Genomic DNA, 18,409 nt, shown 5'->3' on the forward strand with positions numbered 1-18,409 from the left:
GCTGCCAAATTCCCATCAGTCGGCTTTATTATTTATTATTTCAAGTTATTAACTTCCCTTGGAACTCTGACCTGACGCCCTCGTTCTCCCTGCTCTGGTCCCATTTCCCTTGTTCGACAAGCTACAGTATTTGAGTGGATGTATTTCAACACATATAAATAAATCTGTGTGCACAATTTGCTTGTCTGCCATTTGTGTAAACCACAGCGCACTGATGAACGTCACCTTAACACGCCACGGCCTACTTTCGACTTCCTCTGAACTGCTCTCCTGACATTAGTTATTTTCTCTCTCCGGGATCCTTACATTAAATCTCCCCATCAGTGTTTTATTGAAAAATCAGGATTTCTGTGATTATTATCATTGCCAAAAATCCTTTTAATCTTGCTCTTTTATGAAGAATGCAATAAAAGTAAACAGTTATGACAGAACAAGCAGTCCATTCAGTTAATTCCATTTAAATCCATCTTTGTAGTTTGTACTAAAAAATTATAGACTTGTGATCAGTTTACCAAGGTTTATATCCTGAGTGGCCCCCGAGGCAGGATAAACTAATTTGAGCACTCCGCTCAAATAAATAGCAGCAGCCAAATGCCATAACCAAACTGAATATTGCTGACTGATTAAATTCATGGATACTTACAAATCTGCCACAAACTCGATCTAATCTCAGTAGCAGTCGATATAACTATTAAAAAATGTGTTCCATAAGCCTTTCCTTGATCGCTTTTAATAACATGTCCGGAGGCTGAAAATAATCCTTTTCTTTAACAAGAATGCATGTGTATGCCTACCATGTAATGTGATGCTTTGCAGCAACACACCTGTTGGAGCCCACATTATATTTACATTAAACATAATTTGAAAGGATTATTATATGACTAGAGATGTTAAAAAGATCTCATTTGTCTGTTTAATAGCTCAAGCCAAATCACCACTTACAGCGTCAACCCGTGAACTTGCCAATGTGCTACACATGTGGAACCTCTTAATGGAAGTTTGGAGTACATGGCCGAAGGCGTGAGTTACAACCTGCTCGCCCACTGCGGGGCGTCCACGACAGAGGCCCAGCCGCTTTCTCCTCGTTTAAAGCACACACTTTTCACCACTGGTACTGACACGGCCGGCGATAACTCACTCTCCGCGCTGTTTTTACAGACCGACATGAGTGACCGCAAGCTTGTGGACCTGATGAAATATTATCTCAAACAAACACTCAACAATTTCCTCTGAGTGCCTTTCTCCTGCTGTGGTCCAGGTGTTATATTAGCTGACAGAACACAGTATTATGATGCACAGGACATTTTGTGGGCTGGTATTCTGAGAAAAGGTATTGGGTTAATGTGATGTAATCTGGGCATGATTTTTGAGTCTGTTAATTCTTAGTTCAAGCAGTAAATAAAAATGAATGTAGGCTATTTGTGTAGTTTGTGTTTAGCCATTCACGTTGTTTCAGTTGTTGCCGGACTACCTAGTAAACTCAGGTAAGCTCAGTGGTCATCCGTGCATTTGGAGTTTGGGCCTTTAAGGTCGTAATTACCAGAGCTGGGCATTTTACTAACCATTTAAATAAAAATCCGTTTATCGCCTTCCGCCTACAGCCGGGGTACCCTTCCGCCGTCCGTTTGTCCGCCATTTCGTCCGGCCGGACCAAATAGTAATCCCGTATGGCCGGTCTGGCTATCATTTTAAACGGGCTTCCATTAGCGTTTCCGACTACCAACTTCGACAAACTAACACAACTTCAACATCTTTAAAAGTGTACATTTGTTCTACCACTAATTTGGCCCACAGAGTCGCATTACTTACATATGTTAATGTCTCTCACTGACTGAGTTGTTGAAACTACTCTGCACAATATTTTCTTTTTCTTCTGTTTTACTGGCTGGTTTAAATGGTGACTGTCTTTAAAGTGGAAGTCAACCCCAAAATGTTCTTTCTAATTATATGTTCTATGCAGGCCCTCGAGTCGAAACATGGCATTCTGATTAATATTGCAGTTGTGGAATATGAGTTAAAGCGGTAAAATCCACCCATTTTTGTTGATCTGACAGGAGGGCCATTTTGGCACTTGCCCTCAACTGAAAATGACATCACAGTTTCTCAGGGCTCAGATAATCACCAATCATGGCTCAGCTTCAGAAAACAGGTGAGCCCTTTAAAAACATGAAGGAAAAAAAGAAAGTATTGTTTTTACAAGGCTGTTTTCGGGCTGTAAGCGTTCAAACTCTGTACCACGCGTTGCGCTCCCTAAATGATTTTCCATATCACCTACTATGATTCCCTTCTCCAATGGGAATAAATACTCATCTACCCTAAGGTTACAGATGCTTTCAATGACATGTTGCACAGCTGCATCACACTTAATAGTATCTGGAGATTCCTCCTCATTGAGTGACTCATAATACCTCCTGACCAAAATACCTTCCTTGCTCAGATGTTGAGTGCAGGCTTTCCCACAAAATGAAACAATGCTCACATGTGGAACAGACGTGCCATGAAAACAGGATGACACCTGACAAGCCTGGAACAAAACAAACGTCTGTGACAAAAATACCTGAATGAAGCGTGGAAGCTCAATCAGGATTTAACGTGTTTTTATGAATGAACATGTGCTAATCACCTTTGGCAACAGTAAGCAGCTTTGTCCTCATGCTTGAATCACTTCCTATTTACCACCTTTTCAAAATACTGCTTGATCCTTCACAGCCTATCAATGACAGGAAAGACGGAAGTCTGGATATATTGTCATGTCCTGTTTGGGTGTCCAGGTGCTCAAACATACTGTAAGCACGGTTACATTGAACTTTGAATCCCCCCTCAATCTTCTGGCCCTTACTCAATTAAATAATTTCAATCAGCAAATGATACAAGACTAATGGACACATTCACAGTCTTCACTATATACTACTCTTAAAGCCCTCAAAGTTAGTTAATGGGATCTTTCAAGGAGGCTCTCCACCTTCCCCCCGAGGGCCCCGCAGTGCAGCACAGCAAAGCATTTCCAACAATGATGAATGGACATCATTAATGATGTTCATCTGCGTACTCTTTACTTGGCAATCTGGGAAAATCAGGGGTCAACGGTAAAAAGCAAAATGTGCTTACTTTGGCACTCCTGCTCTAAGGAGCCGCCAATTTGGTCCTCACAACATCAAAAGAACCTTCAAAATGTGACAGATGTTTTTAGTGGACCAGCTGACACCACAGGATTAAAAAAAACACACAAAAAAAACCCAACACAAATAGAGAGAAGTTTTGTTCTTCATACTCCATGATAGATTAGCAAAAATATTGATATTAGATTAAAAAAATATGTATTTAAATATTTTCTTTTGTTAATCAAGTCAATCTTTCTAATCCAGTTGTCAAATTTTTACACCAAATACCACCTAAAATAAATCATTCGCTCTCCATGACCATGGTCATCATGACCAACATTAAAATACAGTAGCATGGTGGGCTCAAATAATCATTAAAAAAAGTAGAGGTTTTATTCCTAAAAGGTACATTTAATATTATTGTAAGCCACTATAACATTACGCACTGTTTGAACATTAACACTGCAAATAAATATAGAGACATTTTGAATAAAAAAAAAAACACACACTTAAATAACTATTCAGTCAAAATGTGTTATTTATTAAAAGTTAAATATAAATTATACCTAGATAAATGTTTCAAACAAACAGTTCCTCAAAAGTCAATGCAAATTCATTGCACTTAAAAGTTAAATACAACTGAACTGTACTTTGCCAGTCATTCTTTCGCATACCACGAGAGGTTGCCCACGTACCACAAGTGGTACGTACACATTATCACACTTTGAGAATCACTGATCTAATCAGTTTGTGGAGTTGCTTGCATAGTTTTACATACTCCACCATGTCTGAACAATCAATAGTCAACTCAATCAAAAACAATAACACGCACGGTCAACGCCATGTATCATTCCTCCAGCACAAACCTCAATTTTGTCATTCACACTAATGCTTTTTTCAGAAATGAATTCAGATCAGACAGACAAACATAACCTGTTTTCTCAACAATGAGTTTTGAAGAAGAGGAAGAATGTGTGTGGCAACGGAAGAACACCGTTGCCACACACATCGCCATTTGTTAGCAATGTTTTGGTAGATGTTTTGGAGCTGTTAATGTACACATTACTCCTTTTTCTGTGTGACAATTAAGATGTGTTGTTTCTTGGCCCAGGTCTCACTCTTTAATAAATTTCATGAAAATTGCACAAGTTTGTGCAATCCTGCAGTCTTTCCCAAGACTTCATCCAAGCACCTGTTTGTTTCCAAGCATATGGTTGCTACAAATGGGAAGAGGGGAGTTGTGATCTCTTGTATGACCTGCCAGCACAGTGACACACTTCTTGTATATGCCATCACTCTGGACAGTTTGGCTTGGTGTCACTTCATATTTATAGTGCAAACTGTGTGAGTAATCTAGACCCTATCAGTAAGTGCACCTTTGAAAACGCAGATAGATCACCAAGTAGAAGTTTCTGTCCACTGAGCCAACACAGTCTGCAGGGAAGAGGCGGCAGCGGGAGGAAGAACCCTTTTTTTCTGCGCAATCTCTCACTTTCTGGCACAATTCAAAGTGAGCAGACATGCAGTAGATAATTGGGTTGAATTTTAAAAAATAGTAATCAGAGTCGAATTGCACTCTGAATTATGAAGTGCCTCCATCCCAGCCTTGCAAAGGAACACCTGAGGAAAAAATAACTTTGCAGCGTAATTAGATATCATAAAATGTCTTTTACTTGCAACTCCTGTGGCCGCTTTGACTATGTGAGATGTTTAGAGAGTGTGATCTGTACAATAACACAAGACGCTGGAGCTATTCAGCCCTGTTGAAGGAATGCCTGGAAGCCCACAAGGAATCCTTTTCGTTCCAAGGTTTGTGCAAACAGAGAAGATTAACTCGATGTGTCAACAGTAATGGAATCTCCCCTTTTTTCTGTCTCTGCAGCCCAAAATCTCTGTGCACCCCGGAGCCACGGGTCACCAGTGATGCTCTCTAAATGTTTACCTGGCCCCCCAAGGAGTGGCTCTTAAACAGGCACTCAACATAGTCAGATGGCCAGCGTAAATCACCTGCTGTGTAGTCTAGAAATCAGGAATGAAGAATCCTCATCTGCAGCATCGGATATGTTTCCATAGCTCATCATGTGGCGGCTTGGAGGGGCTGTGAAAGACCCAGCAGAAAAGGAAGAGGAGGAGGAGGAGGAGGAGGAGGAGGAGGAGGAGGAGGTTGGGGGACGAAAAGGAGGAGGAGGGTGAGGAGGAGGTGGTGGTCAGGGAAGGGGAGGGGATAGAAGTGGTCAGTCGGTGAAAAAGGTAGTGAGGGCCAATTAGAGCCATGTGTGTTTTTATGTAGCAGGACTGCAACTTCACGGCGTTTTGACAGATCTTCGGACGATTAATTATCATACTATCATCATTGACTAGTTGTAAAAACGAATCAGTGCGGATCTACTCTTTAACCTCTGCACCACTGTTTTCCCGACCAATATTCACTTTGTGCGTAGCATCTGTGCAACACGGCGCCGAATTTTACTTGGATGAGTCAGAACTTTTCCCGTTCAGCGTCCCTTCCGACTCCCAGAACTTTGTGTGTGTGTGTGTGTGTGTGTGTGTTTGTTTTGGATTGACCTATCCTGCTTTTGACGTGGATCCATCATCGTTAGGACCCGAACATGAAACTGTGCTTGATGGTCGAGGCTGCAGTGGCTCTTTATCTTCTGTTCGCACCTGCACAGGTAAACACGTTCTACTTCGTTACACTTGCAAAGTCGTTTCGAACCAAAATGCTTTCACATAATCTGTCGATGGCATGAGTAAAGAAAAAAGTGAATATCGACTTGAGTTATGCCCACATATTGCACATTAAAGTACGTTGCTCGTGAAGTCTAACGCTGCAAGCAGAAGAAAAAGTGACCCGCTTTTGAATTTTGCAAGGCTTTAAAAATGCAAACGAATCAAAATTACCCAGAGTGTGACTTATTCTTTCATAGGGCATCACAATACTATATTGTGATTATTTTTTTTTTTTACTTTCAAAATGTTTAGATTAATTTGATTAGAATTATAATCATCAAATTGTTTTTATTAATTTCATTGCCTTTTTACATGGATGGAAAATATAAGAGAAGTATACTAATTTGTCTGGCTTCTACAGTATTTCAACGATAATTGAGTGTGTGTGTCCAATGTTTTCGCTACTGCGGTTGTTTCCTTGCACGAAGAAGTGTTAAAGCATTTGCAGATTGACGTTTTCTTTAGTTGCACCTGCAGCTGCACCCTTGCTGCTATTATTAGCCTACAGTGGTTCAACATCACTAAAACATTAGGCATGTGTAGGGAAAAATCAATTGAAAGCCAGTTTGCTTCTCATTTTTCTTTCAAAACGTAAAATGACAGTTGTTCTTTAAGTCAGGCTTTTCCTGTAGGCACTTTTTATCTTTGGAAAGAGAAGTGATGATGGAGGGAAGTGGGAGTGTTGGGTAGTCAGTAGTCACAAGGTGTCAGAGCTGGACCGGGCTGAAAGTGAGCTCTTCCAAGAAGCACCATTGCGATATGTTATGTTGAAAGTGATTCAAAGTCACCTCTTGAGAAACTGTGCAGCTTTTGCTGGCCTGGGAGAGAGTGGGAGTGGAATCAGCACATCATCACTAATCCTGATAATCAGCTCATGGCCTGCTTATAGTCAAAACACAGGTGACAAAATCCAGAGCCCTCAGAATGTAGCAGATTAAAAGGTCCGCCTACTATGATGATTGACAGCAAATATAAAATGGTTCAACGTCTTACTAGGATCACACTGAGAGAGTGCTTGTTATGTCTTCATTCAAAGCTCTTCTTTTTAGTCAGTCACACAAGTGTCATATGTCTGAAGATGAATCTGACTGTTACAACATCTTCTGGCTGTTTCTGTTGAGAGAGAATGTCTGTTCTGGAGTGTCAGGATGTGAAAGTCAAGCATTGGAATTGATGGGATTGTCTTCCCAGAACGGTGTGATAGCATCAATAGAGATTTCCCCCATCACTGGTGTAAATCTTTTGATTTTTTTGTTCTTTATCATATTCATTATCACCGCTTCATGGTTCAGAGGTCGTGGGTTCGATCCCGGCTCCGGCCTCCCTGTGTGGAGTTTGCATGTTCTCCCCGTGCCTGCGTGGGTTTTCTCCGGGTACTCCGGTTTCCTCCCACATTCCAAAAACATGCATGGTAAATTGATTGGACTCTCTAAATTGTCCCTAGGTGTGACTGTGTGTGCGGATGTTTGTCTTTGTGTGCCCTGCGATTGGCTGGCAACCAACCAGATGCTGCAGTTTATTCTTACGTAACAATAAGTAGTTGTTGTTTTTTTTGTTTTTTTTTAAATATTTAAATAGGAAGTCAACCCAAACAAATTTTTTTCAAGAATATGTTCTATGCAGGCCCACTAGTTGAAACAAGGCATTCTGATACATATTGCGCTCGTGGAATAAGACTTAATCCACCCTTTTTTAGCTATCACAGGGGGTGGCCATTTTGTCACTTCTATCAACTGAAAATGACATCACAGTTGCTCAGGGCTCAGGTAACGACCAATCACAGCTCACCTGTATTCTGAATCTGAGATGGCTAGATTTAGCTGCTTAACTCATATTCCACAAACGCAATATTAATCAGAATGCCTTGTTTCAACTAGTGTGCCTGCATGGAACTTAGTCTTCAAAAAAATATGTTTGGGTTGACCTCCGCTTAAATACAGAACTGCATATTCAATTGCAAGACATGTGAACTCTGTCTGGAAACAAAAGGCCAAGAATACATCCTCCGTAATTGTTAGTTTCATAATGACTCTTGAATGATTTCTCTTATTTGTACATTTTAAAAAGTACTCCAGACAGGAAGAGAGCGCGTTATGTTGCATTCAGTTTTTAACCTCATTATCAGTATGTAACTGAAACCCACAGCTGATCTCATGAATTTAATTGTAAATCCACATTTGTGTTTGAATATAAATAATTGAAATAAAAAGCTCCTTCTGCACAGGTGCTACCTTTCCACAAAGCAATACTTCAGTTGGACGGTCAGTATTGCACGCGTGTCTTTGTTTGTATAGATGTGTTTTTGCTCCGTCTTGTTTATACTAGTTCAAGTGTATGACATCACATTTGCACAAGTTGTAGTACAGTCCTTTGGCAGCAGCAGCTTTCTAAACATCTGCATAAACGTTACACTTCTGCGAGCGTCTTGTTTTCCTCTTGCACACACCCAACTGAAATTTTTGCACAGTGACCTACAAGCTTGAAAGGAGTGGCAATGTTGTGGTATTTCTCTCCAGTTGTAATGTCCCGGCCCTAGGGACAGTCGCAATCAGGAAATATGGATTTCTACTTCCTCCGGCAGAGAAGATGGAGCGGTGGCGCTTGGGGCAGCTGTATACTCAGCAGTCTTTAATCTCCCATCTGGATGTAATTTACTGTGGTTTACACAGGGAGAGCAGCGTTTACTGTAATGGAGACCACAATTACCACCGCTCAGCCTTATCTCAAGACCTGTCGTGTAGATGTGCGCATGCCTGCATGTGAGTGTGTGCGCGCACGTGCGCGTGTGTGCTTCTTTCATACAGTGTGGTGCGCTCGGGTCTATGTCGAACATCTGTACATGAATTAATGGACTTATACTGAGGAAATTGTGTTATCAAAACCATTTATATGGACTTTACCTCTCTTTCTGTGACTTATCCCCATTCCACTATTTTTCTACTGATTGCATTTAAAGTAACTCAGGGAAAATGATTGTCATGAAAGTGATGCAAATTCCTAAATTTATTTCAAGATATGATGTTATAGCAGACAATTTTTAGTGTTACCATATACAATTAGTTGCTTGAATCCTAAAGCTTTTTACCATACATTTATTGGTTGACAAATAACTGTTTCTACAGTACAGTATTTGTATTTTTAATGTAATGTAAAAATGAGCTGTAGTACACTGATTCTCATTTTGGGTGGGTCGTGCAAATGTAGCAAAAAATTGTATATATTTTCTTCATTAGCCTCATGGAACTTATTAGATTGATGTTGCCTCACATATTCACAATTCACTACCTGTGGATTCAGCTGTATTTGGTATTTGTAGGCTTGTTTTTTTTTTTACCTGCTGAATTGAGTTGAGGAGCTTTATGGAGTGTTTTGCTATCATTATGTGGCGTCTGTAGCAATTATAAATCTTTTGTCGGGCGCATCAAATACTTGAATACTGTCATTATTTGTGTCAGGGTTCTGTCCCGAGCCCCCCAAAATAGCAGATGGACACTGCACCTAGCTCACACTATAGCCACCTGCAAATACATATGTGAAAGTTTAGAATGTTTAAAATCTTTCCTATAAGATTGCCTATAGCTTTTATGATGGTGACCATGAAATATAGTGCAGTACTTCTATTTCCATTGTTTTGATTTTTTTTTTTTTTTTTTAAATAGAATAATGAGGTCTCCCTGCTTTTCGGAATAGATCATCACCCATCCATGCATTGTACTCAGTTACACTCAAGCTGGCAGTAGAAAGTAATGTATATTAGTAGAAATACTTTGTTACTATATAGAGATTCTACCCGAAGAAGGTAGATTCTTCAGGTATCTGCACTACTTGAGTACATGTTTTCCTGACAGCCGTTACTTCCCACATTTGAAAAACAAATAGGTATCTGTACTTTCTACTCCTTATTTTGTCAAAATAGGCTTGTATTTTCGATTTAGCGAGTACCAAACATGATCGAAAAAAGACAAAACAAGAATGTTCACCAGGGAGCCTTAACTATGACAACACGATAGATTTGACGAAAGACATTCACAATGCATAGCCTTATTAAAGAGAATGGGCTCTGTGCAGGTAGCGTGTCAACTTTCAGTTGGCGTGTAAATGCAGAGTGACAACATGGGAAACGTGTGAAAACACTAAACCAAATTGACGTTCAACATAATAGTGTCACACCGCAGTGTCAACTGGAGGAGCCATACCTCCTTGTCTTTGAAAAGTAAAAACGTTTGATGCCATTTCCACTTTGAAAAATACTAGCACCAAACTTAGAACATACTTATTACTGAACCCGAGGTTAACATCCATTTAACAACAGGGATTATTTTTCAATTAAATGGCATCCCGGTAGCTTGTAACGCAATGACAGTTATGACATCTGACTTTTCCACTGGAAAATGTGTCATGTGTCACTGTCACTAAAGTCCATTGTTTGATGTTGTCAGCTCCAAGAATGATTTGTGGCAAAGGAGTTGTCTGTGCCAGCCTAAAAAACACCAGTTTCTGACATTCGAAAATGACTATTTCGTGTGTTTTATTTTTTTACCTCAATTGTGCCAAGTTATTGAAATGGGTATTGCATAAAATTGATGGTGAAAAAATCTGTTTTGTTTTTTAATTTGTGCATGTCCGTAGTTTTTTACTTTTATGGGAGTAATTTTGCCACCTCTGCAAACTGGTGAAAGAAAAGAAAATACATCAGGTTGTCTATATTTTCCACGCTTTATTCATGACTTGAGCTGATATAAATCATTTCATGTAAAATGAGGCAAAACAATGGTGAGTTTGTTTTTGTCTTTGATTGCACTTCTTAAAAAGAAAAAAAAAAGTACAATAATCCAGTTTTTGAATGGTTTTGAACTCTTGGCTCTAATGTTGCCCAAATGTGCATTTGAAAGCCTCTCTTGTCCTGGATCACTTGTGTTGTGGCACATTTAGCATATTGTCGCTGTCCTGTAAAAAACACTTATGTCCATTTTGTTCAATTTTCTTATTTTTACGTGCATGGTGTTTCCGCAATACAGACATCGCATTAACGTGAAAATGTAACATTTTTCCAAAATTGGACATACTGTAAGTGTTTTTCAAAGCACAGCGACGATATGCTCCGCTCAAGTTAGCTGCCCCACAGTGTAACCACAAAGCGTGACACGACCACCCGAAAGATCCAGCTGGTCACTGTCAGACCTGTAATGGTGCTGCTGTCACTGTGGGTGCCCCCACCTTGTTTATATACAACAGAAACCATTGTCCTTTTTCAGTTCGTGATGAATGGATACAGTCGATGGCCTGTAGCCCCTGCGAGAGCCTTTAGATGTAATGTTATGGTCATGGTGTCGATCATGTGGCATCTGCTTCACGTGGGATGAAGGATGGATGAGTGAGGAGGAGCGGTGAGCTCTGTTTCTCACTCATCTAACTGCTGCTCTGTTTGTGTTCACTTGTTCTGCTTTAGTGCTTCTGCTCCTGTGTGGTCTGATGAGTTAAGACTCAAGATGGTATGAAACCAACACAGTGCTCCCTGGCCTTTGGAATTTTAAAGCATTCTCGGTGCGAGGAATTACAATGTTCGTCAAGTTTGTTTTGTTGAAATATTACATATTTTCTTGCAAATTTATTTGATTTAATGTTTTATTTGCAAGTATTAGAAATGTGTCTATCTGGCCAATTGGAAGAGAGTACTTTCTGCTGGCTAAATGTCTTTACAAACTTCAAACATTTTACCTGCTCTTTCTTCCAAAGCTCGCAAGTGTGATAAATGAAAGTGTTCATTCATTTTACGCATTGTCGTCCCATTGCAAGCAGCTGCTAATGTTGTTGTTTTTTGTCTTTGTCGTGAGCCTGATTCTTAGAAACTATATTTAGCTGGAACTGTTGTTAAATTGGTTTCCAAATTCTCAAGCTTGTAAAATCTTCATGACTATCCTGCTGGTCACCATCTTGAAAATGGAGAAGAAAGTTGTTGTAGGTCAACAATGTGGGACTGCAGCGTAATGAGCCCCTGTGCTTGGCCAAAACGAGTCCAGGGTTGCACTGACATTACTGTGGTAGACACAGCAAACTCCCAGTGATGCAAGCTGGCTAAGTTTCTCATCTGAAACCTAGAAATAATGTTGCCCCTTAACTAAAAGCCAAAGCCCTATTTGTCTATTTGTGCTGTAACCTGATGGGTATGTCGACTCTCGTTATTTGTGATTGACATGTCTGCAAACCCATCCATCTGCTACATTGAACCTGACAAACACGATGTCTGAGAACCATATGTGGGGAGATTGAGTCCTGTGAGATCACAGTGATTGCTTCTACTTACTTCTATGTTATATATATATATATATATATATATATATATATATATATATATATATATATATATATATATATATATATATATATATATATATATATATATATATATATATATATATATATATATATATATATATATATAATGAAAATTGCATTACTGCGTCAACTTGAATGTGATTAATTATTCAGCCTTATTGTCTAGTTTTGCCAAGACCACACAGATGTTTTACATCATTAATCCAGTAATGCAAAATAACTTCTCAAGTTCAAGTATAAGCCTTTACAGCTAGACCATTAATTTTAAAGGTCAGAAAGTTAAAAATGTTGGCCCAGTATTGTAAGATAGCTGCGTTGAGCATTGGGACATAGACACTCCTTGAGGAGGTTTACTCCTGGATTTCTCCCACTCTGTTAGTCAATCCAATAGAGTAAATGCTGTAAGGAGGACATAAACGTCTACGTGACGCTCCTCATGCAACTTTCTTTATCTGCCATCTTTTGTTGGGCAGCACCTCTGCTCTCAGCTGCAGGAGGTGCCAAAGATACTTCCTTGACAGTACAACTTTTGGTCAGCCCCACTGATGACAGTACATTTTAGCTGCATGAGCAAGGAGAGATACTTGAACAGCTCCTTCAACACTGGGAGGCCTGAGACTAAGTGGTTGCCTGGAAACTCTTGCAAACCTCTAACATAATGACTGTCACACATGAGTTGTCGATAAATGGACCTGCCTGTACCTCGTCACAAGTACAAGACTCTGTCTGCACTTTTATGGGGGGTGTCCTGTAAAGTCCTGTCATGTAAAGGACAGTGTTATGGCAGCAGGACATTCCTTTTTAATCTCATTGTCTGAGGAAAATGTGTTGTGCTGACAGATGCTATCCTCGGACTAATTCAAAACAGGAAGAGGATGCATTTTGGACAGATGGTGACAAAAGCAGCAGCAGCATCACGGAAATTCATTGTCTGTCTGGTCATTGTTATATAACTTGCTCAGTAGTAATTGTGTTAGTGTGCCCTTACAGTAAAGTACAGAAAAAAAGAGAAACTGAAAGCAGGTTTAGCTAGTCGAGAAACCCTGCATGATTGTCCATTTTATCCAGAGGGGATTTCTCTTCCCCAGATGGCGCCAGGCACTGGATATGTGTTTGCTGTTTGCTGGATCAAGCAAATAAAAAATTAAATATGTTTTTCATGCAATGCTGGGAACATAAATGAGGTGGTCCATGATTGAGGAGTAAAAAAAAATCTCTCCAATAGCTTAATCCACTGACAAACTTGATCAAATAGTATTGTTTTGTGTTTTCAGCACGGGGGAGAAATTTGCCAAATTGTTTCATATTAATGTGTATTAACTCTGTGTCAAACAGAGTAAAACATTTGCAGTATAACTTATATCCGTGTTCATTCTCCTCCTCAGAGTCTACCCACACTGAGCATAAACAGCACAACTAATGGTGAGTAGTTTGGCTTTTTTTACTCTGTGAAATATTTTGCAATGTTATCAGAAGTTAGTCGATTTAATAGTCAATATATAGTAGACTAAACTGCTAATCAATGTTTAAAGTTTCATGTACTCGCTGTAATTAATGAAATCAAGTGGCCCACACATTAGAGTTGGACAAAAAAAAATAACCCCTGATAACCGGTTTGCTTTCTTTTACGTAAATGAAAAGATTTTTAAATTGTTTTTAAAGTGTTGCCTTCTGACCTTCCTTGATGCAAAATCATCTCGGGTGCTCTTGTATGATACCCGCTCCCCAACTAAGTGGTTGATGCTTATGATGCTAAGGTCAGTTAAACCTTACTGAGACATGGTTGACCTCAAGTGGGATTTTATTCATTTATAAAATTAAATGTAGCTTTGGGACTGAAGTGAAATGGTCACCCCTTTTATGGTGCCTGAGAGGAGCAAATGGCCTGCAAAATCTGTCATTTGAAGAAAGACTCGGGGTGTGGTCAACATCATCCCCCGACCTCAACCCTATTGAGTACCGATGGTGGCAGCCTTAGAGGGAAGATCAAGTATTTGTGGGTGAATAGCAATATAGCTACCAGCAGCAACTTAGGGAGGCAATTTCATCCCCAATTGTGATGCAAGCAGAAACTATGCATGGATTTAAAATTTAAATCAATGATGTTGTAAGTCAAAGAGAGGCTCCCACTGGTTTTGCTCAATACAATCACAATTATTATAAAAGTTGATATATATGTCAAAGTCTAGTTAATGTATGTTAATGAATCAAAACAAATGTCAATTGCATTTTTATGAAAATGAAGAAAAACAGCATTTGCCTAATCATTTTGAACATGGTGTAAAGGTCATGCCCCCATCATCTCTGGATGCTTCCCCAGCCTTCCCCTCCCCCCTGTCTGCTTTTATAAACAGCTGTTGTAGTGTCAGGCTCGGTTCTGTAACCTCGGAGGTTAAGGCAGTCCCAGAGGTGCCTGCCGGGTCAGCACGGCTCCAGCGGGGCTCCGTTCATGGCCATATTTCCCATGTTTATTTTCGCTCCCTCCTCTGTTTGGTCAACTATAGCCGACCCTGTTCCTCTCCCTGTGACTCTGCAACTGGGACACTTTTACACACTTTTACCCCATGGGACTGCTTACTGTACATTATGTAAATTTCTGGATACTTGACTGGTCATTATCTGTAAATAATGTAAACCCAAAAAGACCAATTGCTCTGGTAAGTCAACCTAGAGATGTTAAAATACCATATAACCAGAAATCTGAAATGGTTCTAGATGACCTCAATATATTCAACAGGGATCTTGGAATTTTTTCTATGATTTAGTATGTGCAAACCGCTTATCCTCATAAGGGTCGTGGGCATGCTGGAGCCTATTCCAGCTGTCTATGGGCAGTAGTTGGGGTACACTCTGAATCGGTTGCCAGCCAATCCACACCATCCATCCATCCATTATCGATACCGCTTATCCTCACAAGGGTCGCGGGGCGTGCTGGAGCCTATCCCAGCTGTCTTCGGGCAGTAGGCGGGGGACACCTTGAATTGGTTGCCAGTCAATCGCAGGGCACACAGAGACAAACATCCGCACTCACAATCACACCTAGGGGCAATTATGAGAGTCCAATCAATTTACCATGCATGTTTTTGGAATGTGGGAATAAACCGGAGTGCCCGGAGAAAACCCACGCAGGCACGGGGAGAACATGCAAACTCCACACAGGGAGGCCGGGGCCGGGATCGAACCCACAACCTCTGAACTGTGAGGCGGACGTGCTAACCAGTTGACCACCGTGCCGCCCCAATCATACCCTATTTCATAAGAAACAAATAATAATAAACCACTCATTAATTCCTTACTGTACCCCTAGTAACACACAATATACGCCAGGTTAGTAAATAAATGCCTCCTAGAATGTTGGATGTATTGCACACCATAAAGGTTGTTCAGCAAAATCTGGTTCCATTAACAACGCCATGAACTGTTTCCGCTGATTGATTGGTTGATTGATAAGATGATTGATTTTTCTCCTTGTGATGGCCAGGGTACAGTAATTTAATAATCCCAAATGATAGTTTAAATGCTTTCATATTATCAAAAGTAAAATTGTATTAATCTTAGCATTGTTTGTAATTGTGCAAGCAGCACCCGCAGTGTTGTTGTTCCAAGACGTGTGGGCTCGGAGCCTATGTCGAACCATCGAGAAGCTGGTGGAGGTGGTGCAGGAGTACCCGTCAGAGGTGGAGCACATCTACAGCCCCGCCTGTGTGCCTCTGGTGAGGTGTGCAGGCTGCTGTGGGGATGAAAAGCTCGAGTGCCACCCCACCCTCACCACTAATGTCACAATGCAGGTTGGACCTTATGCTCGACAAAGAATGTTGGGCATCATCTTTATTCCTCATTCCCACCCTTTGTTTCTTCTTCAGCTGCTGAAAATAAGGCCAGCAGAGCTTGGCGAGGAATATGTTGAGATGAGCTTTGTGGAGCATCAGACATGTGAATGTAGGTAAGAAAAAAGACAACAACAACATCATATCTATCTTTTTTATCTACTCTCACTGGCCAGATCATTAGGTACATTTGCAAGCCAATGTGATCCTAGTAAGAGCTGTATCAAAAATCTGCCTTTATAATGCTAAGGAACTGTTTTGATTGGCAGTGTCAGAAATATTGAAGAATAATCTTATTGTTCTTGCAGTTTACCGTGGTGTACAACTGCACAGCATCATATTGATAGTAGTTTTTAATACAGTATTTTATTTCTTATTCTACAAAATGTGGTAACAGCTCTGATGATGTAATGCAGTTTACAACTGTAGACCACAAGAACAATAATAATAAAACTATTATGAGTGTAATAGTAAGACATACATATTTGGAGGCCCCTTTCAAGTCAACTGTCATCTTATAGAAAATAAAAGCAGAAAAGATTTTCAAATTCAAATAAAAAATAATATTAACATAAAAACTATTGAAATGCAAGCTATTGTTGAATATCTCTGACAGTGCACGCGATCCATCCATTTCCGATCACATTTTTAAGGTCAGGGGTGAGGTGGAGCCTATTCCAGCAGACTTTGGGTGAGAAGCTACACCCTGGGCTCGTTGCCAGTCAATTGCAGGGTGTATATAGACAAATAACCATTCACGCTCACATTAACACAGTCTTCAATGAGCCTAACGTGCATGTTTTTGGAATGTGGAAAAGAACGAACGACATGTTAACTCTGCACAGATTTGAACACAGCAAGAAATGCCAAGTTGTGTTGTCCGCTGCAAACTGTGATTTTAAAAGGTGTTTGATAATAAATGTGTTGAAACACACGCTTCGATGTTTTGTCTTCATACTAACATGTTGGATTTGTTCCTCAGAGTAAAAAAACCTGTTGGGAAGGTTGAAAGGTAATGTAATAAATATTGTTCAAATATTTTTACGAAAAATCTATTTTACTTCAGGGAGTTTACATAAAATATTTGTCTTTGCTTCTTGTAGGAAAAGGCAAAGAGGAAAAGGACGAAGGAGAAAGGAGAAACAAAAAACAAAAGACTGTGACAGGTGAAGGCCCAAAAGAGAAGAAACGATTCTGATGGCTGAGCACCATAAAACTCAGTGTCATGTTTTGTCGTTCAGGTGCCAGATCCCTCGAAGGTAGCTGCAGTAGCCAGCCAAAAGCCCTGCTGCAGTGTGGCTTGCTAATTATTTCCAGCGTACTGACAGCATCAAGCGTCTCTTTTCGCTCTTCTTTCAATGTTGAGTGTACAGCCGGAGACTCCATACAGCTGGGTTGTTGTGAAGACATTCCCATCTGGTGATGAGCACAGCGTTTGTGAGGATAAGGTTCAACAGAAAATGTGCTTTCATTGCTGGAAAGCCTGCTGTTACACAGTTGACACAATGGACACACGCCTGGGAGCCAAGTGCAATGTAGGAACAAACGGACTGATTACACTTGTTATTATCACTGTATCAGGTATGGTAATTGTTACATTTCTTGGTATTTAAAGTTTGCTACTCGTGTTTAATAGCTATATTTATTGACAGAAACGCCAGAATAAAATATGTTTTGTCCAAACCTGCCTTGACTTATAACTGTGTTCTAAGTGAAATGTCTCCCTCTAGTGTCTGTAGGAACAAACATTGCTGGTGTGTGAGATGGACTCACATGACTCAGTTATGCTTTGCGTCACATGACTGGACATTGAACGTTTTACTTTTAATTCTGATCTAAATGATAAAGGTATTTATCAATGAACCAAACCGATGCCCCAACACTATTGTTCATAAATAAATGTGATTTATGAAAATTTTACTGGGTTTTTGTTGTTGGGTTTTTTCTATTCTTTTTTGTGAGGGGCGGGGGCAACCATAAGCAGAAATACACACAATTATACATGGAATTGTATGGTTTTGGCTATATAACATTTGCTTGGACATTCAGTGATCACTCCGTTGGACACGTTAATATAATATTTTAATGCAGGAGTCACCATTTAAGCTTAAATGACTTTTGATTTAACTTTTTTTTCTTATTATGTCTTACATTGCAGTCTTTTAAAAACTGAAAACCGCAGTGAGCTGTGTTTCTATTGTTTTGATTAGATGGGCATAAACTCTTGTACTGCTTACACTACGTTTGGTTAAAGAAACGAGCCTGCATAGTACACTTGCAGTACGTTGCTCCAAGCTTTTTTGTTTGCTGTTTTGGCCGTTATTAACATTCATGTTTTTTGTTGTTGTTTCAGAATCTATAAATTATTATGATGATTTTTGTTACACTGTAGTTATTATTTCAGTCAAACAATCA

General features: G+C 39.9%; 1 protein-coding gene across 1 annotated transcript; it reads left to right on the plus strand.

Moving 5' to 3' along the window:
* Nucleotides 1-5,339: 5,339 nt before the first annotated feature.
* pgfb (placental growth factor b) lies at nucleotides 5,340-17,681 on the plus strand. The gene is made up of 7 exons (XM_086049664.1): nucleotides 5,340-5,773; nucleotides 13,553-13,589; nucleotides 15,750-15,955; nucleotides 16,031-16,110; nucleotides 16,977-17,006; nucleotides 17,098-17,160; nucleotides 17,236-17,681. The coding sequence occupies exons 1-7, from the start codon at nucleotides 5,711-5,713 to the stop codon at nucleotides 17,255-17,257; spliced, it is 501 nt and encodes a 166-aa protein (XP_085905790.1). The 5' UTR covers nucleotides 5,340-5,710; the 3' UTR covers nucleotides 17,258-17,681.
* Nucleotides 17,682-18,409: the final 728 nt, after the last annotated feature.

The sequence above is a fragment of the Filicampus tigris genome, chromosome 13 (genome assembly GCF_054856515.1).
Source record: "Filicampus tigris isolate MCC_2025a chromosome 13, RoL_Ftig_1.0, whole genome shotgun sequence".
In the NCBI taxonomy this organism is placed as follows: domain Eukaryota; kingdom Metazoa; phylum Chordata; class Actinopteri; order Syngnathiformes; family Syngnathidae; genus Filicampus; species Filicampus tigris.

Coding starts and splice junctions, on each gene's coding strand:
- pgfb (XM_086049664.1), top strand. CDS start 5,711: ATGAAACTGTGCTTGATGGTCGAGGCTGCAGTGGCTCTTTATCTTCTG. Junction 16,111..16,976: donor CATCAGACATGTGAATGTAG/GTAAGAAAAAAG, acceptor TTTGTTCCTCAG/AGTAAAAAAACCTGTTGGGA. Junction 17,161..17,235: donor AAAACAAAAGACTGTGACAG/GTGAAGGCCCAA, acceptor TTTGTCGTTCAG/GTGCCAGATCCCTCGAAGGT.